Source organism: Anomalospiza imberbis, chromosome Z (assembly GCF_031753505.1).
Source record: "Anomalospiza imberbis isolate Cuckoo-Finch-1a 21T00152 chromosome Z, ASM3175350v1, whole genome shotgun sequence".
Lineage (NCBI taxonomy): Eukaryota > Metazoa > Chordata > Aves > Passeriformes > Viduidae > Anomalospiza > Anomalospiza imberbis.
In genome coordinates, this window is record NC_089721.1 from 64779107 (window position 1) to 64806971 (window position 27865).

At 38.9% G+C, this 27865-nt stretch overlaps 1 protein-coding gene across 5 annotated transcripts; it reads right to left on the reverse strand.

Annotated features, from left to right (window-relative positions):
* Positions 1 to 620: 620 nt before the first annotated feature.
* Positions 621 to 27208, reverse strand: SECISBP2 (SECIS binding protein 2). Of its 5 annotated transcripts, none has more exons than XM_068177183.1 (18): positions 27141 to 27208; positions 25863 to 26008; positions 23220 to 23412; positions 21080 to 21206; positions 20496 to 20650; positions 19296 to 19383; positions 16542 to 16675; positions 15853 to 16011; positions 13045 to 13146; positions 11600 to 11710; positions 10313 to 10445; positions 7661 to 7830; positions 6761 to 6899; positions 6187 to 6316; positions 4283 to 4503; positions 3650 to 3804; positions 1640 to 1841; positions 621 to 882 (listed from the first exon to the last, which is right to left on the reverse strand). In XM_068177183.1, the coding sequence occupies exons 1-18, from the start codon at positions 27180 to 27182 to the stop codon at positions 773 to 775; spliced, it is 2517 nt and encodes an 838-aa protein (XP_068033284.1). In that variant the 5' UTR covers positions 27183 to 27208; the 3' UTR covers positions 621 to 772. The 5 variants fall into 5 exon arrangements, with proteins under 5 accessions (XP_068033284.1, XP_068033282.1, XP_068033283.1 ...); XM_068177181.1 differs by having other exon boundaries at positions 16542 to 16690; positions 27141 to 27207; XM_068177182.1 differs by having other exon boundaries at positions 21080 to 21209; positions 27141 to 27207.
* Positions 27209 to 27865: the final 657 nt, after the last annotated feature.

Sequence of the window (27865 nt, forward strand, 5' to 3'; positions counted from 1 at the left end):
ATTTTCTGTCCTGCAATATCCTTTAACTTCAAAGCAGGATGTATAATAAACTACTCTCAGTAGCAACAGAAACATAAAATTTATAAAAAGTCTAAACAAAGCACATTCACTTCAGGAATTTAAGACCCTTGTAGTCTGTGCTATCTCCTTCACACCTGATCTATGATCCCCAAAGACCAACACAGAAGAGCTAACTAGGAACTTAGTCATCATGGCCTTCCTTAATTAGTTTAAGTCAAGCTACCTGCCTCAAATTAATTTGTTGCTGATTAGAATAAAGTGACATTGATAGCTGCCCGCTCTTCTGAGCAGGCTTATTTAAAAGAAAAACTAAGAACAAGGCCACAATCAAACAACAGCTGAAGTTTTTTATACAGGAATTAAAAATTAAGGGCAACTCTCCTTTAGCCCCTTCTGGCTCAAGGAATCTCTTCCAGAAGAAGATTGTTTTTCTATCAGATTATTTTGGTACATTCTACCCCAAGAAATCAATGCTATTCAGTAAAATCATTAAAGTATGCCAAGCCAGTTCAAGTGGTTTGGGGCTACAACAATTTGGTGTTGTCATCTGCTATAGTAATCAGAGAAACACATAAAATACAGAGACATTAACCAGTGCCTCATGTGTTCCTGTGTGTATTTTGCTTAAAGGGATTCAGAAAAGTTTACTTAGCTAACTTCAGGTATATGTTTAGATTATGTTATTTTTGCTACCTTATTCCTAGGGATCTAACAGAAAAAAATTAAAAGCCCAATAGAGCTGGATCTGGATTTACTGATGGTCTTCCAAATTCAGTATCGCCATGTCAGCAGTTGCACTCTTTTCCAATTCCAGTGCATATGGGTTATATTCTTCTTCAAGTTTTCTCTTCCAGACTTTAACTAGGGAATATTGGGAGGGAGAAAAAAAAAAAACAAAGAAAAAACAACAACCAACATGTTACCATATAATACTTGAGGAAAAACTTAAAATGAAAAGTCAACCTAATTTTTTACTTCCCCTTCAAAATACGCGCTGAGATGAGCTGACACACAGGCATGCAGGCATTTACATTATGCAACATCAGATGACACACAAAAGAATAACTTAAGAGTGATGGGGTCCACTGAGCTCCTTGTGTCCAACACTCTTCTCAAGTAAGGCTAACTCTGAAGGTGCTTCCAACTTTAAAAAAAACAGTAGGTTTTCAAAACTTTCTATCTACAATACATTGCACTGTCTGTTGACTTAAGAACAGAGCTGGAGGAAAATGTTTCTACAAACAAGTGCTTGTGGACAGGAACATGAATCTCAAATAGGCTTCTATACAAAAGTAAGTCTACCGTAGTCATAGAGTATGGACATCCACAATCTTAAAAGGATGTTTTAAACAAATAGAAATATAATTAGGAGCTCTGTTAAGCCTCCTTGAGCAAAGCAATGAGTACTGCCTGCCATTTGTGGATTTCAGGGAGGAACTTTCTTTAATACTTTCTCAGTGAAAATTGACTTCAGATTTATTAAAAAAACCAAGAACTCACCCCCACTTTCCCTCCTTACTAATGACTACGGCAGATGTCATTTGTTTCAGTGAAAATCACAGAATTAATGAGCACTATAAATGAAAATGGAACAAAATGCAAGTCAGTAAATACTTACTGTAATTTGGTACATCCTCATCTGAGTCCTTGGAAGATGTTTTACAAGTTTCTAACAAGCCTTTTTCTTCAGTTTCAGGAGTTAAGATGCTGGGTTGGGTTTCTCTTTGTCCTGCTTTAGCTTCTTCCTCTAAAGCTGCTATCATATCTTTGTAGGCCTTCCTAGCCTCTGTTGTCAGCTGTACCATTCTATGAAAATGGTCCTATGGCAATATAAAATACAAGAGTTTAAACCATGCAGGAAGTTTTAACGTCTCCTTGAAAATATAATGAGTATTCCTTATTCAGAATGTGTAGGCTCATGTATAAAAGCTGAACAGCTTTGTATGTATGAAGACATGAAAGACACAGCATTTATAAAACCAGCAGTTCTCTTGAAAAAAATCATCAATGGAGATAAAGATGAAGAGGATGTCAGAAAAAGATGGCAAGAGTAATATTTTTTTTAACAGTGCTCACTGCCTGTACTTCTAGAATCAGTTTTTCATACAAGAAATGTATATGACCTGTGATGAAGAGTGTAAGTCTGCAAAAGCAAAAAGAGTGTAAGTCTGCAAAACCCTTAAAAATCACAGTATTTTCATCTCCTCTTCCGAGTAAAAAGTGAAGCTTTTTGAACAAACACATGAAGTGACTTATTTCAGCTTAGTCTTGTGGTTTGACATGGAAGTGATTTTTTCAGGAAGTTGGGTCAAACCAATCAGTGGTCAAGTTTGGATATTGGCACCTGGAGTGACCACTGAAGATAGGGATACGTCTCTGAGAACACAGGGGTTAAAAGCAGGAACTCCCAAGAGCTCGCTCTCTTTGGTTCCGGTCAGGGTGCTGTGCAGATCTCCCCTGCCCAGCCATGGGGCTGGGTGGGGGAGGGGAAGCCATGCGGCCTGGTCGAGGTGAGCCAAGGGGTAGAAGGACTGGAACCGAGCCAGCTCCTGTGGACGGAAGGGTGGAGAGAAGTGGAGATGTCTTTGTCATCCCCCCCCAGAGGGAAGAGACAGAGAGTCCGGACGGCACCTGTAGCTTTGCCGGCGCAGAGGAGAAGGAGCGGGGGGGAAGGCGCCCAGCCTTGGCCTTGGGAATCGGCTGCTGGGCAGAGATATCAGCCGTCCAGGGAATCTGAGGTTTTAACCCTTTCCTGGGAAATGAAGGCTTTGTAAAATATTACTCCTCCTTAATTTGAAGTAAAAGAGAGACAGTCTGGGATCCGAGATGATGGAAGAGGAAATTTTTGAGTTGGAAGGAGACGATGGAGTGGCTTGTGGCTGGACTTTTCTTGTTAACTATAGACTGAACCAAATTCTCCTAACAAAAGCTGCACTTAAGGGGATGCATTGGTAGACCAAGAGACCTGTTTCAGTGACTACCAACAGAAGAATGGAGAGAAAAGTTGAAAAGGGTGTGGAGAGGCCCTCTGTCTTCAGAAAAGAAGAAGGGAAGAAGAAGATCTCTCTTCTTGGACCTTCAGCCCCAGGGGGAAATGGGGAGGACTATAGTCCCAAGATGAGAAACTGAACTGTTGTTTTCTTGGGTCCTTGGCAAAGCATCCTTGAAGGAGCCCTATGAGCAGTCTGTCCATGCACTGTGACATGGAAAGGAGAGTGTCACCATGGCAGATTTTTCTCCGGGTGGTTGCCATGTGTGACATGGAAACACAAGGGTGGCAATTGTGTTTCCTGGGGGGTCAGTGGCACAGGAGAGACTCCTGTCTCCCTTGATGGACTGAGTACTGATTATCTGAAGGGTGGCAACTGGATCAGGATCCTGGGTGGGGTCTCACTGTTAGGTTTGTTTGGAAATTAGGTGGGAGGAGGAGGGGTGTTTTAGAAAGTCTTCATCCAGGATTTAGTGTCTGTGTTTTTATAGTGGTAGTAGTTTAATAAAGTTTTCCTCTTTGTGATTAGGCTTGGGCCTGCTCTGCTCTGTTCCTGATCACATCTCACAGCAATTATTTAAGAAAGTGTATTTTCATGGAGACGCTAGCATTGCGCTAGTGTCGAACCATGACACTTACCTGAGCCCCATCATAACTGAAAATTCCCACCACACTCACAGGCACTGCTTTGTTCACACAGCGGCCCAGGGCCTTGCGATTAAGGGCAAAAACAAACGGGATATTCTGCTCACAGGCACAGTCAATTATGTTGTGTAGGGTCTCATCCAGCCCACCTGGAGCAGACAATACAATCACGCTGATTGGAGCTAAAGAATCATACTGTTAACACATGGCAGAAAATATCCCAAGATTATGAGTGCATTCTGAAACTACACCTAATAGGAAAAAAACCAGAGATCACAACAGTAGCGTTGAATATTCATTTTTAAAGGACAACTTGACATTTTTTTTCTTAATTCTTAGTTAGCATTAATTTTAGACTGCTTCTATTCCATATTTTACTATATATGTAGTACAGTCTAATCTAGTATCAGGTAACTTCTCCCACCCCAGACAGTCTTGACTCAGCTCACAGTTCAGCTGCACAGCAGTAAACAATTGGAGCAAGGAAGGCAACTTTCTATGGCTGGATTTCAAAGGATACTCAAATAAATTCCTCCAATAATAATAATATTGCTGTCAATATACTGAACCTTCTTTTTTGCATTTCTTTTATTAAAGAGACTTTTTTTTTGTTAAGAACTTATTTACCCTTTGACTGAATCTTTTCACAGTTAGGAGAGATGATGACACACTTCAGTTTTTTCAGCTTCAGATGTTTCAGAACTTCTCTAAGACCCATAACAAGCCTGCGTTTTATCTTGGCCTTTACTGGGTCTTTCTGATACAAGCGATCTTGGAAACGAACCAGTTCTTTTAAGAGATCTGTCACACAGCTGTCAACTTCTTTACTAAGTACCTGGCTGCAGTAACTGGAAGAAAGGAGTAAAATGGTTAGGTTCACTAAAATTACAAATATGTAACATTTAAAATTGTAATACATTAAATATACATTTAAAATTCTATGTCTTTGTGTTTTTTTCTGTTTCCACTCCAAACACACTTGTCATATACACAAAAATAAAAATTTACTTCTTTTTAGTGTCTGAAAATTTGAGAGGAAGAAATTTTGTTCCTTGTGTTAGCTGGCTTCCTAATCAAACTCTACTGAAGCATTTTTCGGAGGGCATTTATTTTGACATATATAAATTAAAGTACAGCAACCAAAGTACAAAAATCTAACTTATTTCTGTAAGTTCAAGGCTATGTGTACCAAACATGGAAAACTGGATCACATTCCTCCTCTCTACATTCATGTCTGTCATCCTTTTTCACTTATCTCACTATGGATTTGTGGTGTTCATAAGGAAAGGGTACAAAACTATGTAACTCACCCTCCTAGTACACTCTGGGGCAGATCAGAGTTAAACATTATTTCACCCCACCCCACTTTTACATAAAGAATTTTCCAGTGAAGACGGATATCAAAAACTAGAGATGTATCAACTATATTGTAAACAGAAAGAATTGCCAGTGGCAAATTCACATAAGATAAAGAGATCACAACATCTATCCTGAATTTTAGAGATACAATTATTTCTGAATTTTATTTAGGTTACAAAAATTTTTACTTACTATTTCCTACTGGTTTCACTAAGTCTTGAAGACAGATCTACTGGAACACTAAAAAACCTGATCTAAAGAAAATAATCTAAGCTTTGCTGAATGCTCTACATCCTGTAAACTGAGTTGTCCTTCACATATTCAACCCAAACTGTGTTCTCAGTAAAACACTGTTACACAGACACAAATTAAGCAATTTTTATTGCAATTAGAAGTTAAATTAAGAACTAACATAGCAGGAATGGTTGTATCACTATTAACCATTACTATGACATGAACTGCAAAAAAACTGCCAGTGGTGGATTTATGGGATTTATGGATTTATTTCCCCTCCTTTATGGGAGGGGAACTAAAAGTTAAGACACTGCGTTCCTCAAGAAACTGTTTCAAGCTTTCATGACTGGATCTCTGACATCTTCACATGACTATTTTGACTATTGCGACTTCACATGACTATAATGACTATTTCTTTTTTATAAAGAAACATGTATACACATCATCTTAAACATTTGGCTGAAACTGCACACAGTAACTCCTAAGAATTATCTTTATTTCTTTGCCCAGACACAACATAAAATGTCATCTAGTTACTTTGCATTTTTGCCTTTTGGTTTGGCAGTAGAAAACCAAACTACAACTAAAAATACTATTTAAGAAATAAAGTAGCACACCTGTTGAGCTGTTACCCCATTATTTAATATAAAGTACTTATATTTTAACAGCAGCCTCTTTTCTTTCCTTAGCCTCTAGCGAATTTGTTTTTTTTTTTTTTTCCTTCAAGGAACATGCATTTTCAAGTGAGAATAATAAAACACACTAAGTTTATAATTTGTTTGTGTGTCACCTTACAGAAAGACCGAAAGAAAAAAATTTAGAGTCTTCAGTCTAAACTCCAGTTAGTTTTGCAGAGCATGCAACTGGATTACTTTGTTTGAAAAATGCCACTTTGGTGGTACTGTGCAAAATGAGCCATCAATACAATCAATACTTACTCTCTAAAATTCCTGCTGTGGATTTTTGGAAGAGTGGCAGTTAGCTGCTTTGTAGTCACAGAACCTTCTTTAGATTCCTTGATCCCTGTGTGCTCCGGAAACCCTTCATCAGCTTGTGTTACAGGAACAGCTATCATGTAAATCAAGATACTTTCATTGAAAAGACAGCCTAAATGCCTTGTGAAGAGATTAATCTGTCAGGTATGTATGGAAGAGTCACTACTTTAGTAACAGAACAGCCTGTGGTAGTAGGGAAACAGGTATAACTTTTTTCTTTAATCTCACAGGGCTTTTTTCTCATTTCAAACCTCATTAATTGCCAAAGGTAGGCAGAAACTCTCCTTACAAGACATCATAAAACCAACAGGCACAGAAGTGTGAAACAGTAATCAGAATCCCTATTACTGACTTCCAGCTTTGGCCCACTTTACAGTCAAGATAAGCCTGAGGTGAATCTCAGAAAACTCTGAGGTTGAAGCCTTCATTTGGCAGTATTTAGCACTTGTTTTCTAAAGTACTAAATGTGCTCAAATTTCCAGCTACATACTGTATTACAGGTTTCCTCAAAAGATACCTGCTTGACTATCCTGGAGAAGTGTAGAGTTTTCAGTAACATTTCCTTCTGTCTGACAAATGTTATCTTCATCTTTCGGTGCTGCTTTCTGTTCTAACAGGTGCTGCTGTTTTCTTTGTTCTCTCTCTTTCAGAATAATCTAAAATATGTATCAAAACCAAACCAATTTGATGTCATGCAGGTAACAAAGCATTACTTTTACCACATATTTACACAAAAATCATTTATAAAGAGGTTCAGTACTAGCATCTGAAGTTTACAACCTTTTCTTTCTATTTGTACACAAAACAAGGAAAGATAATTCCTAGATTTACATAGGAAAGGACTATTACCTTGATTACCAGTATATGGGTGGAAAAAAAAATTTACTAGGGATAAACTACAAGGACAGAACTAAAGTTAAAATATCTTCTGTATAGAAGATGCGACAGAAAGCAACATGAATGGGCAAAAAGGAAAGACACAACTGATATCATCAGTTGGACTTAACACCTGTTGCTGCACAATCAGCTAGAGTTCTGGCTTGGAAGAGCACAGAAACATTAAACATGACCTCTGTTTGATCCATTCTCCCCAGTCCTGCAAACAAGGTCAACTTTGCCAAACCAAGTAATATTTCCTTGCATGTTTCCCTGTATCAATGATGTGTGGACACTTTTGTAGTGGCACTTTATCATCTATCAATTGATTCAAGGGAGAAAGTGTATTTTTTGGAATTTGTATATGCCATTTAGCAAGACTACCCTCTTCTACCCCTCCCCTCTTTGAAACCAAGCAAAGCTAAAACTGAATTCAGACAAGTGGACACTAAGATGCAGATCTCCATATGAGAGGGCTTAACAGACTCCCAGAGTAATATATTATCCTACAGTTTTATTATTTAAGGTAAAAAAAGAGGACCTTTTTAAGAGGTGTTGGTCTCTTTGCTTTAGGTACTTCTCTCTGTTTCCCTTTCTTTACCAAAGGAGCGCTGGAATCCAAGGGATTATGAGGCATCTTTCCTTGGTTTAAACGGTGACTTCTTGTGGCAGTAGCAGGGTCTTTAGATAGCAATGGTACAGCACCACCAACTGAGATTTAAGAAGAAATTTGCATCAGACAACTAAAATGAATAACTGAACTAGAATCCAATTTCAAGTTTAAGACTGGTATACACATATTAAAACTGTGTTGTGTTGCTATTAAGAATATTTACAGGCAATCCTGTATCATCGAACAATGTTATTTTTAAAAGATACTCCTTACAAAAGACTGCTGTGTCCCCTGCTTCTATTATACCCCTGGAATCACAATCTCTGTCTCAAAAGCAGAATTTGACCAAACACTGCAGTCCAAGCTACCTTCAACATCATGCCATCCCGTCTTGGTAATCCTTCAGGAATTTCTGTTTCATGGTGGTGACACTTTGTCCTCCCTAGATTCGGTACTGGCTTAAGATAAATACTGAGTAGCAGTATCACAGATTTTAGATTTACTTGCTGTAAATAAACTTAAGCATTTACGGCCTACCTTTTGTTACACCTTAAGGAAGCTGGATGAAATTCACTTGCAAATGGGTCATGAGTAATGCAAAGCTACAGCTAAGTCTCTTTTGCTTAACCTGCAAAGCTCGCTGAAGATGTCCACTTTACTTGCATTTTTTTCAGAGGGTTTAGAGCACAGCAGCCTTAAGTGACTGGACAAATGGCTAAACCTGGATCTTCCACACCATGACCTCATACCAAATAAACTACTCTCCCTCACTATCAGTAGGAACTGCAGTATCCTGTAGAGCACTTTGTCAAACTTCAGTTACCTGTAATATAAAGCAGTTCACATTAGCAAGTCAATGGAGAGGATGACTAAGTCAGTATCAGTGGAACCAGCTCGACATTTCCCTCTGTGCCTTGGGCAACCTCTCTCCCCTAAACACACAAAAATATTCTGGCAGCTTGTCTTAAGCCATCTTCATTTACTGCTTCCACAGTATTTATATGCAGATCCTCCCACATCACATCCAGTACTCTTACCATAAACAGTTTACACTATAAAACTGTTACACTGATGTCTCTTTTTCTGCTCTGTATATCAAAGGCAAACTGAGAACACTGCCAAGAATGTGCAGCATAGGTAGCTACAAAAATCGAAGTTGGATTTGCAGCAATAAATAAGCATACATCCTGCAGATACACATTTTCTTAATGTGTACATCATCATTTCAAGTTCAGTTTTCATGTTCCTAAACTTGATGACTTTATCAGTATTATCTATCATGTGAAGTAGTAACTGGAATAAAAAAACTGTCTGTGGTCACACTCCTTTCCATTCTTGTTCACTGTCCTCTTCTTGGTAACAGAGGTCAGCATGATGCCACTTTGCAAATTGAAGTCGTACTTTGGTACACACTAAATCAATGGTGTACTAAATATTAAAACAGTGTAAAGCTAAAGTAACATCAGCCTTATGCTTCCAGGATACAAACATGACACATCAATTTCTCTTCTGCAGTAGATTCAGGCACAGGAAACTGAGTATTAGAAAACAGGTATTTTGACCCATGCCTTTTTGGCCCACCATCTACTCATCAATCCAAGCACTGTATAGTTTTATAGAAACAAAACTGGTTATTAGCACCTCTGCAGTATTAAGTCTGACTGACCCAAATGAAAATAAAAGGAGATCAACTGAAAAAAAATAAAGTATTTTAAAAAAGCATCTCATAAATTCTCTCAGCTTAGTGAAGGAAAATCTCACCAATGCTTAGCATTTTGAGCTTCATATTTAAAACCTCAGCTATCACATTAAGTATTTTGAGATGAAATCTCTTGTGATTAGATCTCTTTCTGAAATAATTACTAAAATAAAAAAGCCTTTGCTGAAATAAGAAAAATTTTACTGTCATTGAATGCTACCAAATATCATGGTTCGTTTTGCAAAATATACTACACCAGCATAATCAAGATTAAATTTTGACCTATAATGAGTAAGACAATGGCTATATTTTCCTGCTTCCATCATGAAGGACTGAAAGATCCTCTCCATTAACAAAACCTAGCATTTGTTAACATCAATTATTTCACAATTAAGAGGTATGTCAGAACTCATCCTTTGGCTTGGGCTGCCTGACTCTTGTGTGCTTGCAAAGGAGCTTTTTCAATCAAGCCTCAGCTCCATGATTTCTAGCATCAGAGGAGATTTAAGAAAGCCTTTGTTGCTGTGTAGCCCCTTCCTGCCTTTTTAGATCAGAACAATAACACACATGCATAGGGGAGAGCAAAAACCTCCACAAACATTTGTATTTCTGTCAAAGCAACATTTCAATCGTGCCTCCTATTTATACAAGGCACTCTTTCACAAATCAGTGTTTCTTTCCGTAAGTCTTCCGTCAAACAATTCAGATCGCCATGCTTTTTAATTTTCTTTTTAAAGAACCTTAATGTTCTCTTGTATCTGGTGAACTGTACTCTTGCCTGCATAGAGATCATCACAGATCAGAAATCAGACTACATTTAATGTCTGAATACTTAAAAACAGCTTAAGCTGAAAGAAAGGAAATTTCATAGTAAACAATACCTGAAAATACCACAGGTTTAGGAGACTGTTTTGACTTCTCTGTTTGCTGCTTCTGCTCCAAGACTGCAAGCATGCCACCCAAATCCAACTGCACTGGAATTTGACTCTTCTTACCACTGCTCCTGGATGTTTCCTGAAAAAGTTCAGCACCAGTTAGTAACGCCCTCCACTTCAGACTGTAAAGACCATTATTTTTTACAGTATAATACACTCGTTTAACATCTTTATCCACAATACTTCTGATCTTTAATGTCACTCAGTGACTTTCAAATAAACATCAACTTTAATGTCAAAAAATATTAAAAAATCAGAAATAGTTCAGGTAACTTCAAAAAATGCTACTGCAACAAAGCATAAAGTCTTCAATAAAGGAAGGCCTTTATGTCAGGGTCCCACTTTGGTCAGACTAATCTATCTTTGAAAGAGATAAAAGGCTCATCAGAATTTAAAGTTTTCTTAAAAGTATAAAAAAACTACTGTGATTCTTCCAGAGTATGTGATTGCAACACATACAAATCATTATCTCCAATGTCTCACTAAAAAGAAAGGTCATCATCTTTGCACCAGCTCCTCATAAGCACTCATCTTTCTCTCCGCTTTGAAGAGAAGGCAAAAGCCATGATCCATATTTAATAAAGCAGAAAATAAAAGGCTAAAATTGAATAGTGTGGTGAAGACTATGAACAAACTACCACAGCAAAACACGCAAAGGAAATGACTGCCAGATTTGGCACTTTTAAAAGTCAATCAATTCATTGTAATTTCTGTTACAAGAGGGTTACAGAACATGACTTCTTCAGTCTTCAACTGGGATCTCACCTCACATCAGAGCTGTGCCAGAACCTACTCACCAACACGAAACTACTTCCTGACCTCACTTGTTGCTCCATATTTCTCCTCCTTGCCCCAAGACAGGGGGATCTCCTTGCCTCTGTGTTCTGTCAGAACTACTTTTAGGAGGTTCACAGTTCCTTACGACAATCAGTTTGGACTGGATTTATGCCATCATCAAGTAAAACAGATGAAAGAAAAATTCCTGATATCTGAAACCCACAGATATTAATGAAAAGTTCGTATTTTTCCTTAAACACTGTATCAAACCCTGGAGGTTGGCAATTATTACCAGTGATTGCTTCTAATTAGAGATTAGAAAAGTGACCATGTCACTTACCTCAAAGTATGAATGCAGAATCCCTGATGAGCATGGACTTAGTCTTATATTTAAATAGGCTCATTTCATTTGTCTGTTTTGAGTTGTGATCTTCTCTTCAACATGAATTCACTTACCTGAGTTTTCTTTCTTTCAAATACAGAAGATGAAGTTTGTTTCCCATCCACCTTGGGAGGTTCATCCAGAAAGGGAGACTGACTATCACAAGGCTCTTCGGAGAGATGGACCTTAGGAATTTAAAGACAGAAGGTGACAAAAAGGAAGAAAAAATATATAAAAACAAAACACATGGCAAAGGGTGAAGATGATATTAAATTCAAACCAAATGCACCTTCAGCATGTCTGTGAATGGCACCAAGCCAAGTAGGCTTCAGGGAAGTCCTTCAGGGACGGTATGCCAAGCAGAATGACAAATGGCATTCTTTACAGTATTGAGGGATGTGCTTGTGTGAAACTCATGAAGTTCAGCAAGGTCAAGCGCAAGGTGCTGCACCTGCGTTGAGGCAACCCTCAGTACCAACACAGACTGGGGATGAACAGATGGAGAGCAGCCCTGGGGAGAAGAACTTGAGGGTACTGGTGGGGAGAGGCTGGACATGACCCAGCCATGGGCACTCCCAGCCCAGAAAACCAAACATGTCCTGGGGTGCATATAAAGAAGTGTGGCCCATGAATTGAGAGGAGTAATTATCTCCCTCTACTCTGCTCTTGTGTGCCCCTACCTGGAGTACTGTGTCCAGTTTTGGGATCCCCAGAACAAGAAAGACATGGACAAGTTACAGCAGGGCCAGAGGAGGGCCACAGAAATGATCAGAGGGCTGGAATACCTCTCTTATGATAAAAAGGTGGAGAGAGTTGAGGTTGTTCAGCCTAGAAAAGAGAAGGCTTTGGGAAGACCATATGTTGTCTTCTAGAAGGGTGACCATTTATTGGCTGCCACACCACTTAATCACATTCAGTGGGCTTTTATTTTCAGATTTGGAAGAAAAAGATAGCAAAGCAGCTTCATTTTCAAATATTTGTTACAGGCATATGAATCATGTCTCTAAAGTTTATGTAAGCTTTGAGGGGTTATATCCCACTTACATCTACAAAGCTAAGGGGCTGCTTTCATCTGAGTTTCATGTGCGTACAGCACCTTTCTTTGTAATAAATATTTTTAAGCAACTGCTGTGCCTTTTGCTACTCACTCCTCCTTGTCAAAGCTATTTACTGCCTCAAACAAAGCAAACAAGAGTTTTGTTTTCTTGTGTTTTGAGGTTTTTTTAAACCACTAAAATTCACAGGGAAATAAAGCCAAGGACCAAAATTTTCAGTAGCAAAACTCATTTCAAAGCAACTGAAACCTGGAATTTTACCATTATTGTTTACCCTACTTGCTTTGACAGAACAATCACATTTTCAAGCCTTGTCATTTATGCTTAGGATTCATCTGCATACTGAATGCAGTTCCAAATTAATTCTTAAGATTTATTTCACTCATGTAAAAAAACTCAAAAAAACCAAACAACTTGGATTCATATTTGGTATTTGACTCATGTAATGTTGCAAGATTACTTACTTCAGACTGCTTTCTGACTGCAGAAGTAAAGGATGGTTTCTGAGGTCCTACCCTGTTTCTCTTATCAGGAGCAGCTGCCAGATGAGGAAACTCCTCAACATCCTAAACAAATAACACAGATGATGATTTCATAAGAATAATCAAGTCTGTATTTTTAAAACTTTTCCTACACTCCAACAATTTTCTCCCTATTATCAAACATTTATCGTAACTTGTTCCACTGTACAAAAATACAGAAGGCAAGGGTAGTGCAACCAGCAATGACAAGTACAACAATGGTTAAATCTTCCATGCAGCAGCTAATTCAGGGCTGAAACAGCTTGTAACAGAAATGCTTCCAAAAGCAGCTTGTTATGGTTGTAAGTTGATAGAAATCATTAGAGGTAAACACCTCCTAAAGGAGTGTTTTTCAAATCATTTAAAAGCCTTGCAAACAACTTCCCTCTTCCTCCAGAACAGTCTCCAGCTATGCAATTCTGTCCTTAACACGTGAATGGTGAAGAACAGAACAGGCAGTATGTACCGGAGTACATAAATAAACGAGTAATTACTCAAATTATTATGGCTTACACAGAAGAGGAAGTTTTATTAGCAGAGCATCCATTGTGCAGAATCTGGATTATCAAGTGCAGACAGGCTGAAGTTCTGCCTATACTCGCCACCCTATACCCACTGCCTCCATCATAATGATCCCAATCCATCAGCTAGGTTTTTGCTTCTCCTCCCACTTTCTGAGAGGTCTTTTTAGCTGTGATACAGTACCACTGAACACACCAAGACTTTTTCCAGCCTGAAAGGCTTTATTTAAATACCCCAAGCTAGGAAGCTCTAGCACAAGGAGTGACACACTTCAACCAATGAAGTAATTTTGAAGAAGCTTGCAAGTAAGCCAAAAAGCAACTGCAAGGAAGTGGAAAAATATTTCACAAATACACTCTTTTCAGCTTATAAGATAAGTCTGTCCAGTTGCTTCTGAAATGCAAATAGATTTCTGACATATGCAACATCCTGTAGCAAACTAAATAATTAAAATGGAGCACTCAGTGAGATGTTACACCTTCCTGTATTTGTTCTAACCATCTGTAAGAACATCGAACACTAGGAGAAAGGTCAACTTCCTTTTTATTTTCTTGCAACTGCTATATTGCCATTTAGCCATCTCCTGTACGTACTGAGAAGTCCTAATTTTGTTCAGTCCTGCCTCCCACAGAAACTGCTTCATACCTTTGATTATTTTTGGAGCCTTTTGTCTATCTTTTTTAGTTCAAATATGTGTATTTTTTAAGAAATGGGAGGAACATAAGAAAACAAAATCCACACTATATTTAGATCAGACATGCCCTGAAATTCTGTGTTGTCATAATAAATTTTCCTTTTTATTTTCCTAGTAATTCCCAGCACTGTTTACATGTCTGACCAGTACTACTAGCACTGACCTGATTATCAATGGCAGCTTCAATATTTAACTCAAGCAAGATATCAAGGTCAGGACCTACCAATGTGTATGAAATGACAGGATTGGTTTTCTCCAGAGGTATCCATTTACGCTTATTAGCCGTGTCTATAAATGACTGACCTATATAAAACTAGAGAGGAATCCAACATATGGCTCTGTTGAGCTGCTGCACATAAACAGAATCTTCTTAAACCTCCTGGGTGCTCAGAAGCTCCATGTGTGTCCTCTTTTCATGGTTTATTATTTCAGGAGCATCATACAAGCATCTCACCCATTTTTCAAACTGATGAGGACACAAGCATTCCCAGCAAACCAGGAGGGTCAGAAAGCTTTCCCCCACTGCCACAACAGATGCTGCATCCATATCACAAATTTCAGTGCAACATGTGTGTCTTGTTCCATGGTTCTACGCAATGTCTTTCAAATTTTGACTTCAAAAGTCCCAGTACTATTCTGCTATTTTCCATAACTTCTGCCATCCTCTTTCAGTTTAGAATGCCCATTCATAGCATATAGCATTTATGGTAGCATATAGCAAAAATGGGGATATTCTCCTGAAGAAAAAACTAGCAGATCTTTGGTTTTACCTATAATCCTCTAACAAAGAGGTCTGTTAATACTCAATTCTTATGCCATTCCTGGACAAGGAACCACACAATGAAACCACACAGACATAGTTCTGCTTCATGTTCCACATTGAAATGTACAGAACAGAAGCCAGCCAGGAAGGCTTCTTTATGCTGTCATTTCAGAGACTGAGTATTATGTGCACCAAATCAAACATGTAAATCAACATATGCACATGCTGTACAATATTAGGCCTACAATGAAGCACTGTTCAACCACATACCAGCAACACTCTTTTAATGTGGGAGAGGCTCATGCCTTTGCAATACTGATACACAAAAGTATCAAAATACGAATATGCCTATTACAGTTACATGAATTTGGAAGGAAATTAAAAATCAGAAATGTAATCACTGTCAGCTGTGTTACACAGAAATTGCTTCCCGCTGTGAGACAACTAGAATTGTAATACCGTACCACAATCATTAAAACCATGGTACACTCTAGCACCCAGTATATTATTATATTAGAAACAGAATATTTCTAATTTAGGAACTTGTGCTCACCAAACGTGTGGTAATTTAAAAACTACAATAGTTTCCTACCAGTAACCTCTGACAAACATCTAAATTGAAAAAAAACTGTACCAACATCCCCTACAAATAGGATTTGAACTTAAATTTGTACAAAGCTGTGCTAACATTTAGTCTTCTAGTACACTTTACTTTAGTCTTCTAGTACACATAACACTTAAATGAACAGCAACAAAAACTTATTCAGTTTACCTCAATCTTCGGTGGTTCCTGTATTGTGTTAGATTCACTTTGAGGTCTTTCTACATCAGTGGATGACTTTAGTTTTTTCTTCTTTTTCTTCTTTTTCTTCTTCTTTTCTGACCCTTCTTCAGGCTCAGTTTCACTTGCAATATTTTTTGCTTCTGACTGCTGCAAAAGACCATGAGGCATGACCTTTAAAACCTTTTTCAGTATCACCTACCAAAATATATGCAGTGACTAGCCTTACACTACTAAAGGATATCTTAATCAATCCAGGCTGGGACATTAAGCAGACAAGGAAAATTCAGTATCTCTTAGAAATTCATAGCTACAGCAAGAATTCTTTAGTTGCAGCATATGCATTGTTATTAGAATGTACTGAGACTACTGGGATTTAATTAGGAAATATTAAGCCAAATAAGACAAGAGTTGTATGTTTCATGTCTTATTCTAAGGGTCAGGAATTTGAAAAAAAAAAATCAGCCTCAAAGTTGAAAGTTCTTATTCCTAGGCTAGCACTATCTTTTTGATATCCTGTGATTCTTTTCCATGACAAGAAAAATTCTAGTAAGAACAAGCTGATTTCATATAACCTCCTTTCAAAAGTGGATACTGCACAGAGCCCAGGGAAAAAATGACAATAAAGAGACACAAACACAGTGACAGGCATTAGTTGAGAACAGAGAATTCTCAAGTACCTTTGGTTCACTCTCCTGCTTCCCTTTGCCCCTGGAAAGACCTTCAGATGCTGGTGATGAAACAATTTTCTTTGGGGGCTGTGAAAGTACCAAGGCCCAAGACACATGTGGCTGAGCAGAGCCATCTGCAGGTGCTTCAGGAAATGACATTGGGAAAAAAGTAAACACAAAGATATCTCAAAAATAGTCCTCAAATACTCAAAAGAAAAAGGATCGGTAATTAATTAGTCAAGGCCTAGCAAATAAAGCAGAGCCATATTCTTTCTGAGAAAGGACTTGAATAAAACATACATTTTATTTCTCCAGCAAGCTTTCCTGAATTTTAACTACTCCATATAGCCCAACACTTTATACATAAACAAAATTAACTGGTATTTGGAAATCTGTACTGTATCATACTAACTCCACACTCTCCTGCTCATCTTCAAAATACTGAAAATTCTGCTATGTTTATATACACAACTCCTTTAATATTCCTCCCATAAAGTCATGCAGAAGGCCACATCGATACTTTTCACTTTCTGAAAACTTCCTGGTGTTACAGGCATACAAAAAAGCTGAAATACTTCCTATTGTGCCTCAGTGTACAAGAATGTCACTCCCTACCACTAAGATGTATCAGTGTTTTGAAAGATATTTTGAAAAACATAATTAATTTTGTAAATATTCCTAACATGAAGCAAAGATAGAACACAGTCTAGATAGAATGAGAAAACCTTCCCTTGAACAATAAAAGAGCATAATGGGTTTAGATGGCTAAATTTTGGTAGCAGGGTGAGTTTGCAGTAGCTGCTGTGAAGAGATGGACACGGCCAGCCCCAGAGAGCTCCAGCACAGACCCATGGCCAACCTCAGCTGGGCCAACTGCTATTTTTTTCTCAGGGATAGGAATTGACATTGGTATTGAACCAAAAACTCCCATTATCAGATGACTTTAAAAGTTCTGGAATAGCTTTATCTTTAGAAGGCCCTTCAAGGCATTTCAGCAGATTAATCTGTCTTCTCTGAATCCTTACTGAAGTTACTGGGAAGATAAGGACCAAACTGTTCAGACTGGTGCATGTCTGTGTATGCACATAAATTGAGTGAGAGGCACTCAGACAATTCAATCTTAATGTATGTGATGCCTCCAAGACAGTCCTGAAGAACAGAACTCTTTTCACATGAAACTAGCCATGTGATAGCTTACAGCAATTTTAAAAAATCTTTTCATCCCCACAGCCAGACAACAGGCAAACAACAACAACAAAACCACAACAAAACACCAAAAACCCCAAAGCCCCTCTTCCCCTCACAAATTCCCGAACAAAATGAACAAACACAAAAAAACAGAGGTGTTTCGGCATCATGGTTCTCTTAACAGAAATAACACAGGACACAGAAAAATTTTATGTACATACTAAATTCTGGGTGCCAGTTATTTAAAACAAATCTGCATATAAAGACTAATCAAATATCTGTCTCTGATTTATTCCTGGAAAAATCTGCATATGACTAAACAGACTTCCAATAACCAAAACATGTTCCTTTTCTCACCTGAAACAACACAAGAGGCAACTACAGAAATATTTTCCCTTGAGCATTAATGACACAACAAAATGGGACTCAATACTGGAGACAGTGTTCTTCACTTTCCCCTGTGCTCAGTACTGGGGCTAGTCCTGTGTAATGTATCAATGACCAGGATCAAGTCAACAAGTTCACCAAACCAGGCAGGAGTGCTTTCTGTTAGGAAGGTAGGAAGGCTCTGCAGAGGGATCTGGACAGGCTGGATTGATGGGCAGAGGCCAACTGCACGAGGTTCAGCAAGCTGAAATGATGGGTTCTGTCCTTCAGATTGTCACAACAATCTCATGTGGTGCTACAGCCTTAGGGAAGAGCAGCAGGAGAGCTGCCCACAGGAAAAGAACCCGGGAATGCTGGTGAACAGCAGCTGAACATGAGCCAGAGTGCACCCAGGTGACCAAGAAGGCCAATGGCATTCTGGCCTGTGGCAGCAATAGTGTGACCAGCAAGACCAGGGCATTGGTACTTGGCACTGGTGAAGCCACACCTTGAATGTGTCCAGTTCTGGGCCCCAGACATGGAAGTGCTGGAGCAAGTCCAGAGAAAGGCAACAGAGATGGGAAAGGGTCTGGAGAACAAGTCCTGTGAGGAGCAGCTGAGTGAGCTGGGGGTGTTCAGCCTGGAGAAAAGAAGGCTCAGGGGAGACCTGATCACTCTCCACAACCACCAGAAAGGAGTGTTTAGCCAGGTGGGGTTGGCCTCTTCTCCCAGGTAACAAGAGACAGGACAAAGGGAAATGGCCTGAAGTTGTACCAAGATGGTTTCAGATTGAACATTTGGAAAAATTTCTTTACCAAATGCATTATCAAGCACTGGATGGGCAGCCCAGTGTAGCAGTTGATTCACTGTTCCCGGAGATATTTTAAACATGTAGAGACTTGGCACTTAAGGACATGGTTTAGTGGTGGATTTGGCAGTGTTAGTTATGATCTCTTCCAAACTAAATAATTCTTCAATTCTAAAATTCCAGCTGATGAAATATGAGCAATAATGAGTGATAAGTGGTCATCTCATTTGAAAGAAAGTGATACAGCATTATTTCTGGGTTCTTTTCTTTTATAATGAGCTTGCTCCTATTTTTTTTTTCACTTTAGACATCAACAGCTCCTCAGAACACTTTAGTTTTCCAAATTCTGAGATACAAGCAGTTAAAAATGCAGGCAAATAATTTTTGTTTTAAGCACTTACCCCTACCATCAAGTGAAGAGGGAATTAAATTGGGTCCTGCTTCATCTGAAGCTTTTGGTGAAGCTTTGCTTTTTGCAGAAGTATCCTCCTGCAAAACAGATGGTCAGGTAATATAAAAGGATTAAAATCACTGACCTGAACACCGCTAAACATGATAAACCACCATAAACTAAAAATTCTCAACCCATCTACAGATAAGGGCGTAAGGATCTTTCCGGCCTTTCTGTTGCTTATCTTAGTGGAACCATCATTTCAGCCCTATGGTATTACAGAATTTGAGGAGGTGTCTCTTCACTGGTGTACAAGCAAGATTATGCCTTCTTATATTTTACAAAAGCATCGAAACAATGATCTAACAATAAACAAGAAAATATTTTGATATTTCATGTATGCTAAAAACAAATTCTATCATCAAACTCAAACAAATAATGAAAAATGACACTCAAGGGTTAGCAGAAAGGTCTTTTTTCATAACAGACAGTTTTCTACTCAGAAGCATCAGAAATATTATTCTGTCTGGATCCTTCAGAATTATTAATCATTAATCACTACTGTTTGATTCAATATATGTGATACACTGCCAAATACTTCAGTATTTTACTTACAGACAAACAGGGAGCCAAAGAAATAAAGAATGACATTCAACAATATTTCTTCTGCTTCTGCAATCTAGTTTCTTATTTTTAACCTTTACCAGAAAGCAATTACGTACAACAACGTCGACTTTTTTTTTTTTTTAAATGTGTGGAAACTATTGGATAAGTGACTGCTTACTTATTATTTTCAGGTGAAAGAGAAAATAGTAAGCTGCTAAGTACAGCAATATAATGTGGTCCCTACAGGCAATCTAGACCATACCAGTACATATTTACATTTATTTCTGGTGGTACCTGGCTTTCCTCTATCTAAGGGCAGCACAGACAAGGAAAGAACAGTAAGAAAGAGTAGGAGACAGCAAGCGCTGACACCACCATCTAGAAGAAGAGCCCTAAAACCTCTAGCTCTGAACTCCCTTGCTCGCAAGGTATTTAAATAGGTCTTAAACTGCCATACTAAATGCAAAATACTTGCATTAATAATACTTGTATTTTTGACAAGTTTTATTTTTACAAGTCCTGCAACATGGGTTATCCTTGGTGTCCAGCAGAAGAGACACATGAGGTTGACTAAGGACTTAGTGTTACTTTCCACCAAACTTACTGGTGTATTTTTATAGTGCGCATTCAGTACTTCACTGCTTCCCAAACTCTGTGACTTGTGGAAATCCAGAATGCCAGCTTCAAATGTGGGTACAGGATGAGACTCTGGTTTTGGAATTTCAGTTGACTTCTTGTTTGTAGCTTTATTGAACCTGTCTAAATAAAGCATGTAAAGCCTAAGTAATGAAACTTGCTTGAGATCATTTCTAAGTATGTTTTATACACTAGTTAACGTAACTGCAGCAATCATCATGAGGACTGTTGCTATGAACAGCTCATATTAAATAAAAAACCTAGCAATTATAATCAACATGCAAACACAAAAACACAACACTGACTGAACAAGCAAGTATAAATTCAGATGCTTGTTTTAGAAATATTTTATATCAGTTTACATTAATTTGTTCAATCAGGAAAGGACAGGTCACCATTCCTTCTCAAAAGTCACAGAAAAGGGTACAGAAAAGGGTATCTTTTTCCTTAACTATTCTAGATTTAGACATATAGTCACAAACAGCAGCATATTGCACAGACACCGATTCCACATCTATTCCACGTACTTATAACCAAACAACATGTTTGTACCTGGCTTTACGGAATCTCTGCTGCATGCAGAAGTCTGGAATGAAGTCCTGTTCACAATTCTGACAGAAGCTTCACCTCCATCATGCCTTTTTTTGTCCAGTTTTTTCTCACCTTCTTTTGATCTCCTCTGCTGCAAGTATTTGTGACATGTTTACTAAGCTTTACTGAAACTTCGTAAAGCTAGCAAGTTTGCCGTAAGTTACAGTTAACCACCTCTGCATCTGGAGTCTGACCATCAATTTAATACAAAACAAATAGTAAGTATATCATAATCACAAGTAACCAAAAAAAATACGAACAGCCATGTAAAGATACGGTATTTAATTTCATCTACCTTGTTCCCCGTGCCATTTTTAGCATATATTACAGCCCAAGTAAGATGGATATATACATATACTTCTAGACATCTGCATTTTTGCGATCTGAGTTTTTAATCAGAGCATTTCCGATAGTTTAAAATTGTTTGGTATTAAATCATCCAGTATGATCATCTAAAACAAAATTTCTTCTAGAACAGGGCTAAAATCTTAAAAGCATGCTATCTTTTGACTAAACTACGTATCAAGGGCAAACTGTTCAAGACAGATGTCACAACATCCAAAAAACTTGGAGTAAAGTAGTTAGAGAAGATACACCTACGTGATCCCTGTAAAGGACACACATTCACCCATTCTACACAGTCATGAAAATCTTACAATTCTTCCACAAAATACAGTTTGGCAGAGCTGGGCTTAGAAATCAGCAAGCAAGGAACAAGCACCGGGTCTGCATCTATGCAAACTATACCATACTAGCCTAGATGAATGGCTGAACTCTGATCACAGGATGCTGGACTAAATTCACAAGACATTCGGCAGCAAAATTGCTTTCTTGGGTGGGAGGACAAGGCATTTCTTGACATCCAAACACAAATTATTAAAGCGTTAGAATACATGATCCAATTAATGCAAAGCTGCAAATATAAATCACTTCTCTGAAATTCACAAAAGAATATATGACAGGGAAAAAAGACAAAAGTACTATAATAAGAAGTACAAGGCCCATACAAAGACCACAGAATGCTCCCAGAAGCTTAACTAAGTTTCTTCATATTACATCACTTGTGCTAATGCTGAGCTCATCCTCTCCCCAGACAGTTTCAGCACATAATCCTCCTCTCAGCAAGAAAACTAATAATTTTAGGTATCTAAACTTTGTACCTTATGTCTAATAAAGCATGTTTAGGACCTAGTCCATGCAACTCCTCTACACAGGCTTGATCACAGTGAAGTTACTTAGGTCGCTGCCTAGGGAGTAAGGTGCAGCAAAAGGATGTGACTGCAGAACAGATCAGATGAAACTACTGGAAACAAAAGCAGTTGTACAAATCTAAGAAACACAATGTCTAATCCCAGAGGGAAATGAGCTTATAATACATTAGAGGTTTTTCCCTTTTATATTTTGAGAGGTTTGTCTATTCTTTGTTTGAAAATATTTCGCAAGTTTCAGGAAATTTATCCCCAAACAGACAGAGACAAAAATGACTGAAGATATTTATAGAACATCAGTATATTTCTGACTGAAAAAGACTACATTTCTAACATGAACCTTTCTTCCCTCTCCCCAGCAGCACAAGTTCCTCCTTTCTTGTCGATTGTCTTCAAGCTGCAGCAAGTCCTGGAAATCCTTCAACAACAGATGTGGCCTTCATCAGTCAAACATATGATTACAGATACCAGGTCTGTCTTAAGTCAGGCTAATGGAAGCTGCCATAGGGCTTGAAAAAAAAAAAAAAAGCCCTTCTCCCTTCCCCACAAGTCCAAAGAGTAAAAAATGAAAGAACAGCTCACAAATGAATTGTGCTCCCCACCTCCTCCCCCCCAACTTTAGATGCTTCTTTCTTAGAGGAAAAAAAAATTATTTCCCCTCATGTTTCAAAAATGCTGCTTGAAAAATTGTATTAATCTGAAGTGTACAATTCCATGAACTTTTCAGTATTCTGAAGCTGGGCACACTACACTACTATCCTTTTTAAATATCATTGATAATCACTACAAGAAAGAGAGATTATTCACTTTAAAAATATGAACCAAACATTTATAAAGACTGATTTAAAGTAAGAACTTAATATTAATTTTTAAGAAAACAAGAATTTGCTCACCTTTGAAAGACTCCTACTTTCTTGTCTGACTGGATATGTTTGTTCAGCAGATTCACTGACTATTCTGGAACCCTTATAGTGTGTTGAGTTGTTAGACTGATACTGTGAGCCAGCTATTGGATACACATTTGCAACAACATCAGGTGAGTAAGAGCAGCTGGAGTATTCACAGAAGGCAGGATCTCCCAGAACACTATGTGATGGATATTGAGAAAGAAATTAAAGTCATCCTGGGGCAAGTCTTCAGCACCTACTTGTTGCCTAGACAAACATATTCCTTGTCTAAAGAATTTGTTTAACAAGAAAGCTCTATTTCAAAAGAAAACTATACCATGTTATTTCAATTAGGTATTTACTAACTGCTACAGACTTCTTTAAAAGAAATTAAGTTTGTTTTGGGAAAACATGTAGTTAAGCAAGTGTCTTAAAACACACATTATCCATTTCCAAGTTTCAAAGCTAGTCTGCTTTGCAGTTATAGTTCTCATGCCTGTTTAAGGTTACTGGGATTCTTCATGCTTATTTTCAGTAAGCTTTTTCTTGTAAAACAAACCAAAAACACAGTGTAAGGACATGACATGCATCACATACTTGACTACAAAAAAACAAACATTAAAACCTGTCTTAAAATGACAATAAAAAAGTGGAAATATAACATTTTATGGAGTATAAAACATGTATGAAATACAATGCAGAATTATAAAACAATAATTAACTGACCTGCATGTAACCATCACAATTAATGAAAACACAGCATGTCTGGGGCATGCCTCTTTCCTTCAAATGTATGCTCAGAAGTTCCCTTTCAATTTCCTTCTATACTTTGTCCAGAAAATACATAGAGTTCAGATTTGATTAGGGAGAATAGAAATTTCTCAGTTCCAGAAAGTTGCACTCAGTTTTTAAAGCTGCCAGCCTCAGAATTTTGTGTAGATAATGACAGAGAAACTTTCCCATTGGTACAAAAGACTTCAGATAACACACTTTATACTACCTGCTGCAATTCTGACAGAATGTACTCAAAACAATGCTTATGATCAGTTTACACACAAACAAGAAATATACCAAATGAGACTCAACTATAACTATGTCTCAGTCCCAACAAGGCAGAACACTCATTAGAAGACTACTGTTGTCTGGGTTGTGGCTTTTTATATAGTAACTGATTTAATGCTAATGCGGTGGGCTTTCTCTAATGCATAGAACAGGCCATACTCACCACAATGTTAAATTTCTAGTACTAATGAAAATAGGTTGAAAATACTAAGATTTCCTGTAGGACAAAATGATGGCCTACAATGATTGTGTTCACTAATGCTCTGAATTTTTAAAGAAACACCATTAACTTTGCAGTAATTGTATAATCAATCCAATGCTTAGGGTGCTAAGAAGAAATGAGAGAACAATGTAACATCATCAGATTCTTACAAGACTCAATTATTTCCTATTCTGCTATGCAGGCTTTTGTGAAAAATGCGTATTTTATGATTGGCTTTTCACAAATATTACATTGAATACTATATGTGTTATGTTATATTGATTAGAAGTGCTGTATTAACATTTTAATAGTATGGTAAATGTAGTTTTGTAGTTAAAATAGAACCTATGTATGTGGAGTTTTTTTTTACTAGCTCAAGCAAGAGATGAGATAATGAAGAAACTCTTGGCACAGAGATGGCAGTGATGGGGGCCCATAAAGAATTACTGCCTCCTTATCGGAAAAGACATTCTTCCACCTTCTCTCCGTCTTTATGGAATCACCAGGATTAAGGGGAAGAAGTTGACAAAAACCAGAAAAGTTCTTAATTTGCAAGGAATTTATGCATCATGTATGAGATGTATGAATATGCAACAGGCTACTGCTTTTAAAGATTATTCCTTTGTTCACAAGGCATGCTTATCGGGCTTAGGTGCCCGAGAGCATCCGGACGTCCGTAATTCTCTGCTTTTTATTGTCTTGTAATTGTCCTGACTCTAAATTTTCATTACTCTAATTGTATTACTATTTTTATAACTATTTTATTATTAAACTTTTAAAATTTTAAAAACCAAGTGATTGGCGTTTTTCACACTTTTTTCTAGTTTGGTCCTTATAAAATATTTTTATAAGTCTACCACAAATACCATTCCTGGGCTCTAATAGAAAAATCCCAAAACTTTCAGAAACCCGTAGCATTTTTAGTAAAACTACCTTTCTGGAGATGCACAGGTTTGTGGAGTGGAGATACAGGAGAGACCCCATACAGTGAATATTTTACAGGTTTAGAAACCTTCTTGAAGAATCATTTTCCTTGTGTACAACTACATCTACCTCAGCCTGGTTGCATCACAACTATTTTTTCATCCAAAGATTGGATTCAGCTCCTTCCAAAACATACAACAACTACACCAATCATTACAGAACATCAAATTCTCCTTAACACTCTGTAACAATACAGGCCCTTGTGAACAAACAACCAGGTACCTTGTATACACCCAGAGAACATAAATGCACAAACTAAATAATGAAAATAATGCAGAAGCATTTCTACAGCTGGACTAACAACATATTGGAACCTTTAATCTTACTTCTTAAGAGTACTCAACATCCAAAACCAGAAGGTTAAAATCCCCCAAAAAATAAGATTCAGAAAACATACATACTTATCCAAAGATGGTTCCTGCACAAATGGGTAGCATGTAGTTAAGTACCTAGGAAAGACACATGCTTCTGAGGATTCTGACCATGCCACAGTTACCGCCACATGCTTTGGAACAAATGGTTTGACCTCTGCTGACAACTTGATGCCCTGAGAAACAAAACGTTTTTTGGCTACATGCATTTGGAGATTACTGTTATTTAAGTGAAAAACACTCAGTCTCGTGAGCTTAACTGTCATTGGAATGGGTTAGTTTGCTCTCTTCTATCAAAACATGGAAACAACAAAGCTCACCAAAAGGAAATGGAGAAATAAAATGAAAATAAAACTAAGGAATTCAAAGAAACATCTAACTGCTCTGTAAAGTCATTAATACCCTCATTCATCATGAAACACTCACAAAGGTCAGTTATGTAAAGGACAGAAGCCTGCTTAAAACAAAATGCAATAAATGCAAATATACAAATTCTTACTTCGTATTTGAACAGTACAAACTAAAATTCATAAATATACTAACACTACTGTTAATCAACTCTGTAACACGTATGTAACAATAATGACTTTGTGCACATCTGTATTTTAAGGTTGAAATGAACACTTCATTTTATAGCCTTCTTGTTTCTAGCACAACACAAATTAAGACGAGCTTTCCATTTGTTCTGATTTACCATCGACTTAAACTGGATATGTATATGTGAAAGGACAATGAAATGAAATTCGAAGTATTTACTGTCATGTCATCAAAGCATTCAGGAAGCAACGGCGACTGTAGCCTGATCACTGAGAGCCCGAACCTGACCAGGTGATAAGGCTATGTGCGTAACACTGCCACTATTGGTTAGAACCTGGTCACCCAGCCCTACGCTGTCTGGGATGTACTCCGGTTCTTGCAGCCGACCCTCCACTGTGAATGAGAAAAGGTTTCCGCACTTGAGCTCACTGGACGTTAATGTCTGGAGTTGCCCATCCCAACCGGTGGGAAGCGACTCGCCGCGCTCCAACCTGAGCGACCCACGGCCCCCGGTTGTGACCTTCTAGAAGGACTCTTCCCCCAGTCCCGAACCAAAGGCTGATCCAAGGAGCGGGGGGAGTCACCCTGCCCGGGGAAGTGTATGGGCAACCGGAGCGCTCGGCCCGGGCTGGTGAGCGGCCCCCGGGGCGGGGAGCGGCACCGAGGTGCGGCCCGAGGCGATCCGCCCCCAGGCGGCTCCTGGAGAGCGACTCCGCGCCGGGAAGACCCGGGGAAGGGGCAGGGGACTGCAGGTGCTGCCGCCGCCCTTACCTCGCCGCCGCGGCCTGAGCGCGGCCGCCTCTCAGCCGCCATGGCGTGGGGGGCGCGGCCCCGCTCGCGCCGCGGCGCACGGCGCGCCGCGATGACGCCACGGCCCCGCGCTGCCGGCGCGGCGGGCGCCGCTGGGGCGGGCAGCGACACGGCCGGCGTGCGGGGCCCGAACCGTGCGGGGCCCGAACCGTGCGGGGCTCGAACCGTGCGGGGCCCGAACCGTGCGGGGCCCGAACCGTGCGGGGCCCGAACCGTGCGGGGCTCGAACCGTGCGGGGCCCGAACCGTGCGGGGCCCGAACCGTGCGGGGCCCGAACCGTGCGGGGCCCGAACCGTGCGGCCGCTCCTGTTCCGAAGGAGCCGGGACGGCACGGAACAAAGGCACGCCTGCACCCGTGACAACCAGCCAGGACTCGGTGGTCACACTCTGGGCAGAAGCATGACTTAGGAAGAGCTCACAAGATTCTTAGCGAAGGTGCTTGCTTCAGACTGCTTGGACAGTCCTGCCCTAAGCGGGCCTGGTACAGTCCAGCACTTGAGACAGACATTTCTGGCAGCTTTTGGAGGAAAGACTACAAGGGTTCTTCTCCTCACCAAACTTTCCAGGTTACTTACTTGGTCTGTCTCCACGACACGTACTTTTGTTGTATGTAGTTGTACGAAGGCCCTGCTTTTGTTAGCCTTCCAAATTGTGCACAACCATAATGCAATTTGCCTTTGAAATGA